General features: G+C 41.6%; 1 protein-coding gene across 1 annotated transcript in view; it reads right to left on the reverse strand.

Annotated features, from left to right (window-relative positions):
• Window positions 1-317: 317 nt before the first annotated feature.
• The window catches only part of RAB10 (RAB10, member RAS oncogene family), a 55,417-nt gene continuing 40,832 nt past the window's right edge, over window positions 318-14,902 (reverse strand). Inside the window, exons 3-6 of the mRNA XM_084792608.1 lie at window positions 10,978-11,116; window positions 5,880-5,969; window positions 4,927-5,028; window positions 318-2,758 (exon numbers count right to left, since the gene is read on the reverse strand). Of these exons, the coding sequence (XP_084648734.1) occupies window positions 2,675-2,758; window positions 4,927-5,028; window positions 5,880-5,969; window positions 10,978-11,116 (415 nt within the window). The 3' untranslated portion in view covers window positions 318-2,674. The remainder of the gene's footprint in view (window positions 2,759-4,926; window positions 5,029-5,879; window positions 5,970-10,977; window positions 11,117-14,902) is intronic.

Consider the following 14,902-nt stretch of genomic DNA (forward strand, 5'->3'; position numbering starts at 1 on the left):
GTCATGCTTCATGAGGATGGAAAAAATTGTTTTCAAGAGGACAGCCACAGTCTAAAACCTTTAGGACTCAGAGCCTACCTGGGTGTCCTGGGCCATTAGTGAGCTGGAGAGGACTCCAGCAGCTTCCTCCTGCACCAGGAGTCCGCCTGTGGGTCGGCCTGCTACACAATTCCTCCAAGTGTCCCCTACTTCCCATATGATGACAAAATCGTTGCCCTTCTAGCTTTACCATGCTTAGCAGGATGCCCTCCTGTACTGTTTTCAGAAGCAACCCTCCATCTCCAACTCCAAAAATAAATGAAAACCAAACCACACAGTTGGAAATCAAGTTTGTTTTTATATGAACAGAAGTAGACCATCTAGAAATATTTCAGTTTATTTAAATTGTTAAGTAGAGTATGAAACCGAATTTGTAGCTAGTACCAGAGAATGCACTGAACTGTTGGTGTTTAATGAGAACAGCTTCTACACAGGATCCCAAGAGACTTACAGAAAGGGGACAAAGCCCTAATAGTAAGCAAATAAAACTCAGGTTTCAAACAGATTATACAAAAATTGATTTATACTCCATTTCCCTTTTTTTTGATATTCAGAAAGTGCAGATTTAACAAAAGGTAGCCATATTCTTTCTCTGTACAATGCCGATTATAATTATGCAAACAATAAAACTGTCAGTCTGTTAGCCAAATCCCGGTGTGTAGCTCCAAACCTTAAGCCACTGGATTAAGGGTTAAAGAGGGTGTAAAGTGAAGAGGCGACTGCCACATCCCAGATAGAGGGAAGCAACACAACAGCAAAGATCTAACAACAGTAGGCTTAACCTACAACTTCAAAAGCTTTAACATTGCATTTTCATAGTGGACAATCAGGGATTATTTGGCAATGCTGCTTTTTTACTAGTAAACAATGATAAAGTCAAGTGTGTGTATGTGGGGGGCTAAGAACCACCAATGAGGCATATAAAACTGTCTTCAGGGCACTATCTGAAAAATTCATGGGTTCTCTTAGCAGATATGTCCCTATATTGTTTATGTGAGCCAAGAGGTCATTAAAATGCATGTCACAGAAATCTTCTCAATGGAAGCTGCTGTCCTAAACTCAGCCTCTGCCCGAAATGAATCATGCTATTCACAATTATTTCCACAAAGGTATCATCTTAGGATGCTAGCAGCATAGGGAACTCAGCCTACCCTATCCTAATGGGAAGCAATGAAGCCAAACTAGAAAGAGGAAGAGAAAGATGGAGTCAGAGAACCAGATATCTCAGCTTTACACAAGAAGCCTTTGATGTCTTTTCTTAAAAAAAAAAAAAAGTATTAGAAGTTTTCCAAGAGGATGTAAGGATAGGACTTGAAATTAATATTATAATGTATTTCTAAACCTCACAAGGTAAAGACAACTTAACACTGAAAGTGTTCTTCAGAGGCCAAATCTCAATACATTTGGCAAATGCTACAGAGATCCACTCCTCCTTGTTCTGTAGGTTATTTCTGAAACCAGTCTTGCCTGGGCTACTGAACTGCCAGAGGAGTTGCCAAAGTGGAGACTACTACTCAAATTCAGGTTAAGAGTTATTCTAGGAAAGTGAATAGGATATATACCTAATTAGAAAGACAAACCACAACACCCTCCAAACACTAGTGCATGCAATTAACTCTTCCATTTCATCAACTCGATGAACAGACAGGAAGGGGACGGGGAGGAGAGGAACAGAAGGCAAATAGCGGGACAGGTCTCAGGAGAGAGAGTAACTGAGGGGCTGACACCGATTAACTGACATCTGATAGTAGGCAGTTAGAATTTATCTTTCCACTTACTTAGCAAGGTAAATCCGTGCTTTATGTTAAACTCAACAAACCTTTATCTTTATCATCTTTAAATAACTCATACCAGGAGTCGTGGGGCAAACAAAGCAGCATGCAGAAAGATGAGACGCAGGGACAGAGTGGCCAAGGGGCCTGGTGGCAGGAATCGGCTTAAATATCAAGGCCACTGGAAATGAGACCGCAAATCCAATGTCACTTTTGCGTTACCCTTTGTCCTAGTTAGCTACTGTGAAAGTTCCAGCCAAGCAAACCACGAGCATCTGAACGGGTTTATGTTGGGATGAAATGTCTCCTGCACATGCTTCCACCAAAACAGAAAAGAAAACCAAACAAGCTCCTTTCCACATAAGGCACAGGACAAAATTAACCCCACGTACAGATTCAAGAAAATGAGTGTTTTCCTGGCTTTTGTTTCTTTGCTATCATGTCTATAGATTATAGGGACTCAAGCACATTATTCATGACAGAAAATCCCACTGTTGTACAAAATAAAATTGTTAATTCTAACTTTTATTCTTATACAATTTGCAGAATAGAGCTGAAATGATTGCTACAGTTTAATGTTGATAAGAACTGGACTATAATACAAATGAAGTGCAGTGGGGAGCGGAGCAAGGACATCTGAAAATGAAGTCACAGACATGATTTTTCTATACATTTTGTTTGTTTGAAGAAAATTATAATAGTCCGCAAGCAGTCACAGATGAAAGAACAAATAAAATAGGTGGACTGAATAGTTAAGATGAGGAACAAAAATATCTGTTTAGAGTTAAAAATGGACAGAGTGTTTTATTTTGCAGCAAGAAGAGAAACGGATGGTGGATGGCAACAGATGGACAGGAGAGCGCTCAGCAGCACTTGCTCTTCCAGCCCGTCACTCCTCCTCCACTGCTGATGTCTACGTTTTCACTGTTGGGTTCTTTTACAGGGGTCTGCAACAACACAAGGAGGCAATGCATGAGAAAGCAGACTCAACAGAAGGAGTCACATCAGTAGCAGCTTGCACAACAAAGGCAACTACAGTCACACAGGAGTTGTTCCCCCTGCAAAGTCATGACTTGAAAACCGTCTTTGGTTGTCCTTTAGTTGGCCTCCTCTGTGAAGTGTGGCGGACGTCTCCTGGAAATACTGAATAAAGCATCTCAAATGATCTCTGTGCAAACTCTTCCAAATAGGTTTGTCATCTCTCAGCCTGACCCCTGAGTACTTAGAACTTACGTATTAAAAGTCAGGTGTGGTGGCACATGCTCATAATCCCAGAACTCAGAAGACAGAAGATGAAGAGCTCTAGGTCAGCCTGGGCTACACAGCAAGACCTGTGTTTTGTTTTAAAAGGCAGGTAAGTTGTGGCCAGCCTGGTCTACAAAGCAAGTCCATGACAGCCAAGACTACATAGAGAAACCCTGTCTCGAAAAACCAAAAAACAGAACACCAAAGCCCCCCCCCCCAAACAACCAACCAAACGACACCCCCCAAAATCCCAAAAAACAACCAAACAAAAAACAAAAAACCAAGAACAACCAAACAAAAAGGCAGATAAGATAGTTTAGGATGGGCTAGAGAGATGGCTCAGTGGTTAAGAGCACTGCCTGCTCTTCCAGAGAAGATGAGTTCAATTTCCAGCAGACACATGGTGACTTACAACCATTTATAATGTGATTTGATGGCCTCTTCTGGCCTGTAGGTGTACATGTAGGCAGAGCACTGTATATGTAGCAATAATAAATAAGTAAATATTTTATTTAAAAAAAAAAGAATATCACAAATAGAACTTTAGAGGCTAAGGTGGACCTGAGAAGTTAACTTTCATGAAACAATTTAAAAGGTACTGTCTTTGGCAGAACAAGGGAAAATAACAGTGTTCTAAAACCCAGGCAGCCCTGGTAAGCCTGGTAAACCTGAACTGAGCCTCCTGTTTGGGCTACTCTCACTGCCTCAAGATGGACCAATGCCTGTAAATGCCAGGGAACAAGTTCAAACTGCAGTAAGACGAGCTCTCACACCTAGGAGCTTGCCCGACAACTGCTTTTGCTCCTTAGACAGGTTTTAAGGAAAAACACAGAAACATAGGCAGCTCAAACAGGGGCCCACACCAAGAAAACACAATAGCACAGGAACTTACTTTCTCTGGGAACTTACAGCTCCCGGGTAAGTGGGATTCAGGTTTACTCATGGCACCTCACAATCTGTCTTTCTGTAATTTAACTGTCCAGGTCTAAAAGGAGTCTTCCAAAGGAGTCTCTCCTTTCTCGCTTTCATAGACCTGAACTCACTATGCAGTCCTGCCTCAGCCACCCAAGTGCTGGAATAGAAAGTGTGTGTCATCAAGTGAGGTGGCACACAACCTTAATCCCATCACTCAGGAGGCAGAGACAGGTGGATCTCTGTGAGTTCATAGCCAGCCTAGTCTAAAAAGTGAGTCTAGGACAGCCAGGGTTCTGTTACCTGTCTCAAAAAACAAAAACAAAAACAAAAACAAAAACCCACAACCAACCAACCAACCAAACAAACCAAACAACAAAAACAAAAAATCTACAAAACAAAACAAAGCAAAAAACCTGGACAACAACAAACAAAACAGAAGTGTGTGCCAATACATGTGGTTTCAACATCTTTTAAACAGATCAGCTTACAGAGTAGGTTTCCATGGCATTTTCATTTCTTGCTGCATATCCCTGGCTGATCTGGAACTATGTAGATTAGGCTAGCACTGAGCTCAAATAAGTAATACTTAAGAAACAAAAACAAAACCAGCACTTTCAAGTGTTTGCATAACTACCTCCCCAGGTGTTTGCAGCCATCTAGCTACACATTCCTGACTTCATTCTGGGGGATCAAATATTGATAATGGGTGAGCTTTTAGGAACAACAGCACCACAACTCAGATTTTTGATGTGAATACAGTATTTAAGGAGACAAAGAACAGGAGGTAGTGGGGCAATCCCAGCACCCAGAAGGGTGGGAAAGGAGGACCAGGAATTGTGGGTCAGTCCACGGTATGTGTCACAAACAAACAAACAAACAAACAAACAAACAACCTACCACCACTACCAACAAAAAGACAAAATAATTAAAAATGTTGTGGCATAAAGGAACTTACCTTTCGGAGGATATCTTCAGCTAATGTGAGGAACGCCTTTTCGATGTTTATATTTGCTTTTGCACTAGTCTCAAAAAACCTAATACCATGCTCTCTTGCAATCTAAAATAGAAACAAAATAACATTATATAACTGCCAAATATGGGCAGCCATATTTGGTGGTAACATGTTAAAGGAAATAATTACTTTAGTCCTAAGGTCTAGAACTCTAGGGTCAACTAGAATATGGGACATTTTAATGATTCAAGATATCTGTATCCATATAGGTTCCCCCCCCCCCCCCCCCAGATAGGGTTTCTCTTTGTATCCCTGGCTGCCCTGGGGCAGCCTGTAGACCAGGCTAGCCTCAAATTCACAAAGATCCACCTACTTCTGCCTCCCAAGTGCTGGGATTAAAGGCATGTACACCTGGCTATAATTCAAGATTTTAAAGAAAGAGGCAGGTAATAAAAACAATCCTCTCCCTACCTCAAAAGTTCACTTCAAGATTCAGAGATTCTTTTCTTTTCTTTTTTTGTTTTTCAAGACAGGGTTTCTCTGTGTAGTCTTGGCTGTCTTGGACTTGCTTTGTAGACCAGGCTGGCCTTGAACTCACAGTGATCCCCTGCCTCTGCCTCCCGAGTGCTGGGATTATACTTCAGATACTCTAAGTCAGGTATTTTGTCCTTATATTAGAAGCTTGACATGATATGTCACATTTCTGCTTGCCAGTCTTCTAGTTATCAAACTTCAGAATCTTAACTGACACATTACAGTTCTATAATTAACACTTGCTGACTCATTTCTCTGTATAGCTTACATAAAGCTAACAAATACGAGGCACAGATGCACTGCAGTTCTCCTCCCCACATTAGTTACACAGACAAGCTTTTGTTTCCACAGCAGCATGCAGTCACAGCAGTCAGTCCTGTCACCCACCACGCAAGAGGGGAGCTCAGTCTGCTCACTCTTACCTGTTCTCCTTTGCCTTTAGGTACAACTCTCTTGTCATCCATGTCACACTTGTTTCCTAGTAACATTCTCTCCACATCTTCGTTGGCATGCTGGAACAGATAAAATGTTACTACTGCACACTGATGTGAATTATGACTTAATAGTCTCTAAACACAACTGCATGTTTCTTGACTCCATGGCCTTTTCTATGTATCTGTGCACATGGTATGGAGAGGGAAGAGGTCAAATCGGGTGTTTTCTACTACTGCTCTCTACCTTTTTTTCACTCATTGGACCTGGAACCACTAACTGGCTAGACTTGCTGACCAGTGAGTGAGGCACAGGGATCCCTGTCTGCACCGCCCCCCCAACTGGCATTACAAGCCCACACATGGGGCTTGAGAGGTGGCCCTGTGGTTAACAGCACTGGCTGCTCTTCCAGAAGATCTGGACTCAATGTCCAGAACCCACATGGCAGCTCACAACTGTCTAACTCCAGCTCCAGGGAATCTGATGCTCCATTCTGGCCTCTGAGAGCACTACATACAAACGGTGCAGACATACATGCCTGCAAAAACTCCCCTTATGATAAAATAATTAAAAAAATAAAAACCAAGCCGGGCGTGGGGGAATCTCTGTGAGTTCAAGGCCAGCCTGGTCTACAAAGCAAGTCTACACAGAGAACCCTGTCTTTAAAGACAAAACCAAAAACCAAATAAAAAACCAAAACCAAACAAACCCAAACCCTACCCTGCCACGCTGACTTTTGATGGCTATTGGAGAGCGGAATGAGGCTAGTCTTCATGTGTGAACAGCAAAGACTTCGCCTGCGAAGCCATCTTGCCAGCCCCTTGCTAAGACCTACAGCAATTTTTTATGTTTATGCACACTTCTGGCATTTGGCATACACATGTCTGTGCAAGAGTCAGAGCCACTGGAATTTTAGTTACAGAGCAGACAGCTGTGAGCTGCGACGTAGGGGCTGGAGCTGAACTGGGGTCCTCTGGAGAACAGCCAGTGCTCGTAACAGCTCCCCACAGCAATTCTTAAGCCACCTAGCAAAGGACACACAACCCCTAAGACAGACCCTCAGCAAACACTACTCTTCTTCTAGAAGAGCTTGCCTCCTTCTAGACACATTCTCTCCAAAAACAAGATCCAGGTAGAACATCTGGAAACAGAGTCATGCACAGCTAAATCAAGCTGACTTCAGATTTTGTATGCATTGGTTAGCCCTTGTTGTCTCTGATAGGTGAATTGTATATTACAAGTAAAATCTCACTTAAATTAGCTGAAAACAAATTTAGAATTCCAGTACTTTGGAGGCAGAGGGAGGAGGACTGCCAGAAGTTGAAAGCTGTCTTAGTCTATATAGTGACTTTCAGGCTAGTCTAAACTACAGAAAACCTAGCCGAAAAATATTGGAAAAAACCAAAACTAAAACTACTGATTTGAGTTTAAAGAAATCATTTAAAGAAATAATTAAATAAATTTAAATTTGTGATTAGGACAGAAGTTAAAATAGAGGCTGGATGTGGTGGTACATGGTGTTAATCTCAGCACTCAGAAGGTAGAGAGGCAGGTGAAATCCCCTGTAAATCAAAGCCAGCCTGGTCCACACAGTAGGATTCTACACGCACAAGCACGTGAGTGTACACACACATGAAAGCACACTTGGCTGGACCTGGTTCCTCACTGTGTGCTAGTGTGCTTTGAAGTGCTACAGAGAAGACCAACAGTGGGAACACACAGGGACATACTTCTCACTTAGTAAAATATTCCTAGTGGTATAGTTATGATCTTGGCTCAGACTTCTTTTTTTTTCCTATCCCTTTTATATGAAGCAATCGATTTGTCTACAGCAAAACTAAGAGAAAGTACCTAAAGAACAGCTGACACTGCTTTTGCATTCCCCACCCCAACCAAATTTTTACAAGTCAAAACAGCATTAAAACTCTTCATTCATTAAATTGAATCTAAGGCAGGGTGGGAAAGCTGGCTCGACACTGATCTTGCAGAGGAGCCGGGTTAGATTCCCAGCACCTACATGTGGCTCACACACACCTTTAACTCTAGTACTAGGGCATCTGTACACTCTTCTGACTTCCACGACACTAGGCACACATATGGTACACATATATACATGTAGACAAAACATTCATACACATACAATAATCCTAAAGGAGAGCAAGTCTGTAATCCTAGCACTTAGAGGTAGAGATCAGATGTTTAGGATTTAAGGTCATAGAGAGTTGAGGCTAGCCTAGGCTGTGTGAGACCCTAACTTAAAGACCCAAACAATCACAAAACCCTTTGTGCACTCAAATGTCAACAGTAATAGAACTGGGAGCTGGAGACAAAGCTTACTGCTGCCTCCTGATCAAGTCTTTTCAGAGACCTCAACTCACGTGAGCTAGTGCCTTTATTTCACTGCAGAAAAGACCTTCAGCATAGCCTAGCAACAACAGCTGCTCTCATCTTTGGGCTGCAAAGACGGCTCAAGAGCTGAGGGCACTTGCTATTCTTCCACACCCACACCAAGTCAAACACAACCACTAGCTTCAGGGTATCTGATACTCTCTTCTGACGTATGTGGGCACCCACACACATATTTACTCATACAGGCACATTCATATAAGGAAAAGTAAGTCTTTTTAAAAAGGTAATTTCAGGACAGTCAGTGTCAAACAGCCGAAATTTATTGAGATGTTAACCCACATTTAAGCACAGAAGTTAATAGAAAATGTGGCTCCTGGGGAAAGGACTGCACAGCCAGCTGTGGACCTGATTTAAGCATCTCAGCAAATTTTATTGTTGCTTTTTTGTTTGTTTGTTTTGATTAGTTGTTTCTAGACAGAGTTTCTATATGTTTGTAGCTTTGGCTATCCTGGAACTCAGAGATCTGCCTGCCTCTGCCTCCTCACACGCTGGGATTACAGGCTTGTGCCACCACTGAAACTAGTACAACTTTTAAAAAAGTTTTTAAAGATTTATTATTATATATACAGTGCTCTGCCTGCATGTACACCTGCCGGCCAGAAGAGGGCATCAGATCACATTGTAGATGGTTGTGAGCCACCATGTGGTTGCTGGGAATTGAACTCAGGACCTTTGGAAGAGAAGGCGGGCGGCACTCTTAACCACTGAGCCATCTCTCCAGTCCAACTTTTTTTTTTAAAGACAAGTTTTCACTGTATAATTTTGCTAGCCTTTAACTCTGAGAGACTTGCCTGCTTCTGCCTCCCAAGTGCTAGGACTAAATACAGGCATCACCATGCTGGAATTTTTTGATGGCTTTTAAATTATTTTGTTCTAAGGGACCTTCCACCTGTTTCCATGCCCTCTTTTTCTGTAAATGACATCACAGGGTGGTTTCTGAGGGACACTGGATAGGATTACAAATTTGTGAAGTGAAACTACAGATCACAAGCATTGCAGGGAGCTAAGATAAGTTTTCTTTGTAAATGAAGCTTAAGTAATAAAATTTCTAGAAAATTACAAGCTAATGTCTAGGAAAAAAGGAAGGTCCTATATGCCAAGCCTTAAGTACAGGTCACTATTATCTAAAAATCCTTATTGGGAATGTCTTTATATAGAAGAAACAATCTCTCTTTGTGGGCAAACTACACAGTAAACTTTACTAACTGCACTGGCACTCTTGAACCTGGCAGAATTTCAATGGGATACGGGACAGCTTTCTCAATTCATGTACCATTAGTTGCCCTCATGGTCTTTCCTGCCATACAAGTATGCTAGGAAAAGAGTAGCAAGGACTGGGAGATAGCTCAGTTAGTAGATGGCTTGTCTGCTGGATAGCAAGTCTTGGGTTCAATCCCTAGCAACACATAAACTGGAAGAGGCATAAGGATTAGAAGATCAAGGTCATCTTCAACAAGATCAAGGCCAGCCTGAGACATATGAGACCCCAAAATGCAATGATAAGGCCACCCACAAAACAGACAATACTTGGAGCTTCAAGGCAATGAGATGATTCAGGGGGCCAGCCTGGCACCATGAAATGGATCCCTGAAAGTCATATAAAAGTGGAAAGAGCAAACAGGCTCTACAAGGTTGCCTTCTGACTCCCTACATGCATGCCCTGACATGCAGAGTGCCCTCTGCAGCACACACACAATCTACAGACCTTACAAAATATCCTGAGAATGCCTACAGCCAAGTAGTCACCCTGCTTTGCATATCCAGCCAAAGCTTACTTTAAAGAGTTAAGTCTTAGTGAAGTGTAAACACCAGAAGGACAGCAATATGGTATGAGTAACAACTGCAGCAGAAAGTCTCAAAGCTGCAGCAATGAAATATATATGCTTTAATATAGAACTTCAGCTTACAGAAAAACCTGGTTTGTTTGTTTTGTTTTGTTTTTGGAGACAGAGTTTCTCTGTGTAGCCTTGGCTGCCCTAGACTTGCTTTATAGTGCTGGGATTAAAGGCGTGTGTCACTACGCCTGGCAAAACCTGTTATCTTTACATGCATATGGCTCTATTTCTTTTTGGTTAGATTTACTGTCTTAATAACTGAGCATTTCAAAATGTCTGGAAGCAATATGACCTTTCCATTACTTAGTAATTAAAACAATTTTAAAAAATGAAATTATTCAATAAAATACACTGAGAAAGAATTCATTTACCTGGGCGGTGGTGGTACATGCCTTTAATCTCAGCACTCAGGAGGCAGAGGCAGGTAGATTGCTGCGAGTTCGTGGCTGGTCTGGTTTACAAAGCAAGTCCAGAACAGCCAAGGCTACACAGAGAAACCCTGTCTCAAAAAACCAAAAGAATAGCCGGGTGGTGGTGGCACACACCTTTAATCCCAGCACTCGGGAGGCAGAGGCAGGTGGATTGCTGTGAGTTTGAGGCCAGCCTGGTCTTCAAAGTGAGTCCAGGACAGCCAAAGCCACACAGAAAAACCCTGTCTCAAAAAACAAAAACAAAAACAAAAACAAACAAACAAACAAAACAAAAAGAATTCATTTAGAGAAAAGCATCATAAAAACCACTGGTAGTTTTTGTTACCTTGTATATACAGAGTTACTGAACAAAATTTTAAGATGAACTAATCAGAAGTCTGAGGAGGAGGGTTTATGTACCCCCTAGGTCTTACCTCATCTATGTTTCTAAGCCACTTGCTGATATTTTCAAAACTTTTACCATTGGTGATGTCATACACTAGCATGATGCCCATTGCGCCTCTGTAGTAGGAGGTTGTGATGGTGTGAAATCGCTCCTGGCCTGCTGTGTCCCTGAAATAAAGCAAAAATACACAGATTAAAATTCTTTTATCACAAAAGAAAAACAGAAAAGTACTCTTTTGAGACAGGCTAGCCTCGAACTTTAAGAAAGCTGAACTCATATCTCCTTCAGCCTCTAAACGGCATCATAAGAATGCCCAGCTCCACTAATTAATGACCTACCCATATGAGCTGAAAAGAAAAAAACAGTAGCAAGTGACACATGCGCGTAAATACCCACAATAAAAACTGCTGGATCCATTTTATTCATATTTTTGTTTGTTTTTTTCTTTTTTTGTTTGTTTGTTTTCAAGACAGGGTTTCTCTGTGTAGCAGCCCTGGCTGTTCTAGATTCGATTTGCGGACCAGGCTGGCCAGGAACTCACAGAGACCACCTGCCTCCTACTCTGGAGTACTGGGATTAAAGGCGTGCACTACCACGCCCGTCTCTCAGATTCTTGACTTTATAATGCAACACAAAATATGTGAAATTTTTAGATCACTTAAATATCATAACTTTTAGGATCATTTTTAAAAACTGTAGCCGGGCGTGGTGGTGCTCGAACTATGAGTTCAAGGAGAGTCTGGTCTACAAATGAGTCCAGGACAGCCAAGGCTACACACAGAAACCCTGTCTCTGAAACAACAACCAAAAAACAATAAAGATAACTGGTTTTTTGTTTGCTTGTTTGCTTACTAAATTACTCACTTCGGACTGCCCTCCATCCAGTCTTGCAGACGCTAGCCAGGTGTTCTACCACTGTGCTACGCCCTCACCTTCCCTCTCTTCTTACCTCATTTTATTGAAAAAATTTAAAAATTATTATTTTTTTTTATGAATGAATATTGTGTCTACAAGTTATGTTTGTGTTCCACATGTACGGCCTGTGCCCATGGGAGCCAGAAGAGGACATCAAATCCTCTCTGTTCTTGAGTTATAGATAGTTATGAACTGCCATGTGGATGCTTAGAATTGAACTTGGGTCCTCTGGAAAAGAGGTCAGTGCTCTCCAGACCTCTTCCTTACCTCTCTTTAACTAAGCTTGGTGTCTCTCACCTATAACCCCAACACTTGGGAGAGTAAGGCAAGAGGATTACCAAGTGTTCCAAGGTCACCCTGAGCTACACAGTGAGTTTGAGGTCAGTCTAGACAACAAAGTGAGACCATGGATGGTGGGTGGTGGTGAGGGTGTTGAATGCTCCAATTAGCCACTATCAACCACAGGGCCATTTTCCTGGCCAACAGCCCCCTCATTCTGAGGACCCTATAGTCTTTTGCAAAGTGTTTGGTCACCGTGACTCTGCACTGGTAGCCTCATCCTTTACCCAGAGGTAATGGCATCATCTCAGTCTGTGTCCAAGGAACTCCTTCTAACAGTTTGTACAAGGCCTCTTTTGTAGGCCAGAGGAACAAAACACTGCCACCCTGCAACTTTGCCAAGGTCACGTGAGACACCATTTCCAAGACCGACAGCTACTTCATGGATCCTCCTCTTGCCCCAGAGGCTGACAAAAATCTCCCTCTTGGGATTCCATTTACTGTCCTATAAAAACTCACACCAAAGTCTCTAACAGAGGACCTGGCTGCACCTGTAGCTACTCTGAAGTATGTTAAGAGACATGAGTAGGATTAGAAGCTAATAATGGGTTAAGACAAGAAAGTAATTTTAAATAACAGGGTGATAGAAGGCCTCACAGAGTAAGGGATGTGTCACATCACTACATGGGAAACGGTGTTCTAGGAAGGGAAGAGGGTGGGAATTTGCAGGCCAGCAGGGCTAAATGGGAGCTGTCTTTCAAAGTCAAGAAGAAACTATGTAATACACACATTTGTATTCATGTGCTTTATCTCCATTATTTTTAATACTTTTATGTGCTAACAATCAGAACAAGAAAGAGTTATGTGAAAAAATATTATTTGTGTATCATCAATCTCCCCTTTCAAATTTCTGGGGGGAAAAGTAATTTGTTCTGAATTGTCCAGTATTTCCTCTCCCTTCTTGCCTTGGCTGTCAAGGTTTTCAGTTAAATTCTACAAACAATTAAAGCAGAAGTTGAATAATAGTATGCTTAATTTTTCTCATTTGCAATTTCCTGTGTATCTCCTGTTAATATCCTGCATTTAGTTATAAAGCACTTTAAATCATGTCAAGTTAACATGGTAAGAAGCCATTACCTCTGGGTAAAGGATGAGGCTACCAGTGCAGAGTCACGGTGACCAAACACCTTGCAAAAGACTATAGGGTCCTCAGGATGAGGGGGCTGTTGGCCAGGAAAATGGCCCTGTGGCTGACAGGATAAGTCTTTTGCTCCGTGCATGCATGCATGCCTCCAAGAGTATATTACCTCGTTCCTCTTCACTATTCATTCACATCACACAATTAGCAAACTATATACATATTTCATTGTTAAATCTGTGACTAAATTTTCCACTAAAAAGGAACACACTTAGCTAAACCTACATCACATCATACTACCTACAGAATGGGTTTGTATTGTAATGTTGGTTAGCTGTGAAATACCAACATTAAGGATATTAATATGTCTTTTATATTAATGTCCCCCCTAAGAAGGGTAATCATCATTCTGTGTTCATAGAAATTTGTTTTAATCAACTGCACTACTATCCTGTTACTTGATTTAGTTAAAACTTATTTGTTGGGGTTGATCTGGAGCTATTATGTATTCAAATGTTATTTGCTTGTCCCACAAGATCCTTACGAGCACATTTTCTTTTTTTTTTTAACTATTTTTTATTTAATTTTAATTTATGTGCATTGGTATGAGGGTGTCAGATCTTGGAGTTACAGACAGTTGTGAGTTTCCATGTGGGTGCTGGGAATTGAACCCGGGTCCTTTCGAAGAGCAGGCAGTGCTCTTAACCAGTGAGCCATCTCTACAGCCCACAAGCACATTTTCATGTATCCAAAATGAGATGATGTAAATCTTGCCTCCCAATTTATCCTTGATTAGCTCAATACAGTTACCTATACCCAGACAGAGCAGAAGAAAGGTCGGCAGAGCTACGGTTCTCAGGCTTCGGGGTGGCAGAAGGACCATGAGGTGAGAGGAAAGAGGAAGAAAGAGGCAGGTCACCATGGGTGAGCATGAACTAGACGCACATTCCCAGGAGGAGCTGGCTCTGAGGACTGGCATGATGGAGAGAAGCAGCCCAAACAGAAAACATGTGTGAGTACTTATGGGGGTTTCAGCTGGGAAGTAGACAAGACACTGCCCAGCTCCAGTGTGTTAAGGCTTATTTAAAAAATCTAACAGGTTTCTGTGTCTCTTATTTATAAAATAATGGGTTAAGGAATAACTGCCACTTAGAAATTATATGAATCATATTAAATATTAATTTCCCATTTTTTGGGGGAGGCATATACACAACAAGAAACACAGGTGGAAATCAGAGGACCATTTTTGGGGGAGCCTTCTACCATGTGGATTTGGAGGGTCAATTTCAAGTTGTAAGGTTTGGTTGCAGTCACCTTTTCCTATTGAGCCTGTTTTTTTTTTTGTTTGTTTGTTTTTGTTTTTAAATTTGTCTTCATTTTTCTCAACCATAACATCTAATTGCTGCCTCTCATTTCTGTTCGAATAACTCAAGCTGGAGAGATGGCTCAAAGGTTAAGAGCACTAACTGATCTTACGAAGGTCCTGTGTTCAATTCCCAACAACCACATGGTGGCTCACAACCATCTATAATGAGATCTGGTGCCCTCTTCTGAAATGAATGCAGGCAGAACATTGTCTACATAATCAATCAATCAATCTTTTAAAAAACAAAAAAAGAAT

This window comes from Acomys minous (assembly GCF_964271855.1).
Source record: "Acomys minous genome assembly, chromosome: 8".
Lineage (NCBI taxonomy): Eukaryota > Metazoa > Chordata > Mammalia > Rodentia > Muridae > Acomys > Acomys minous.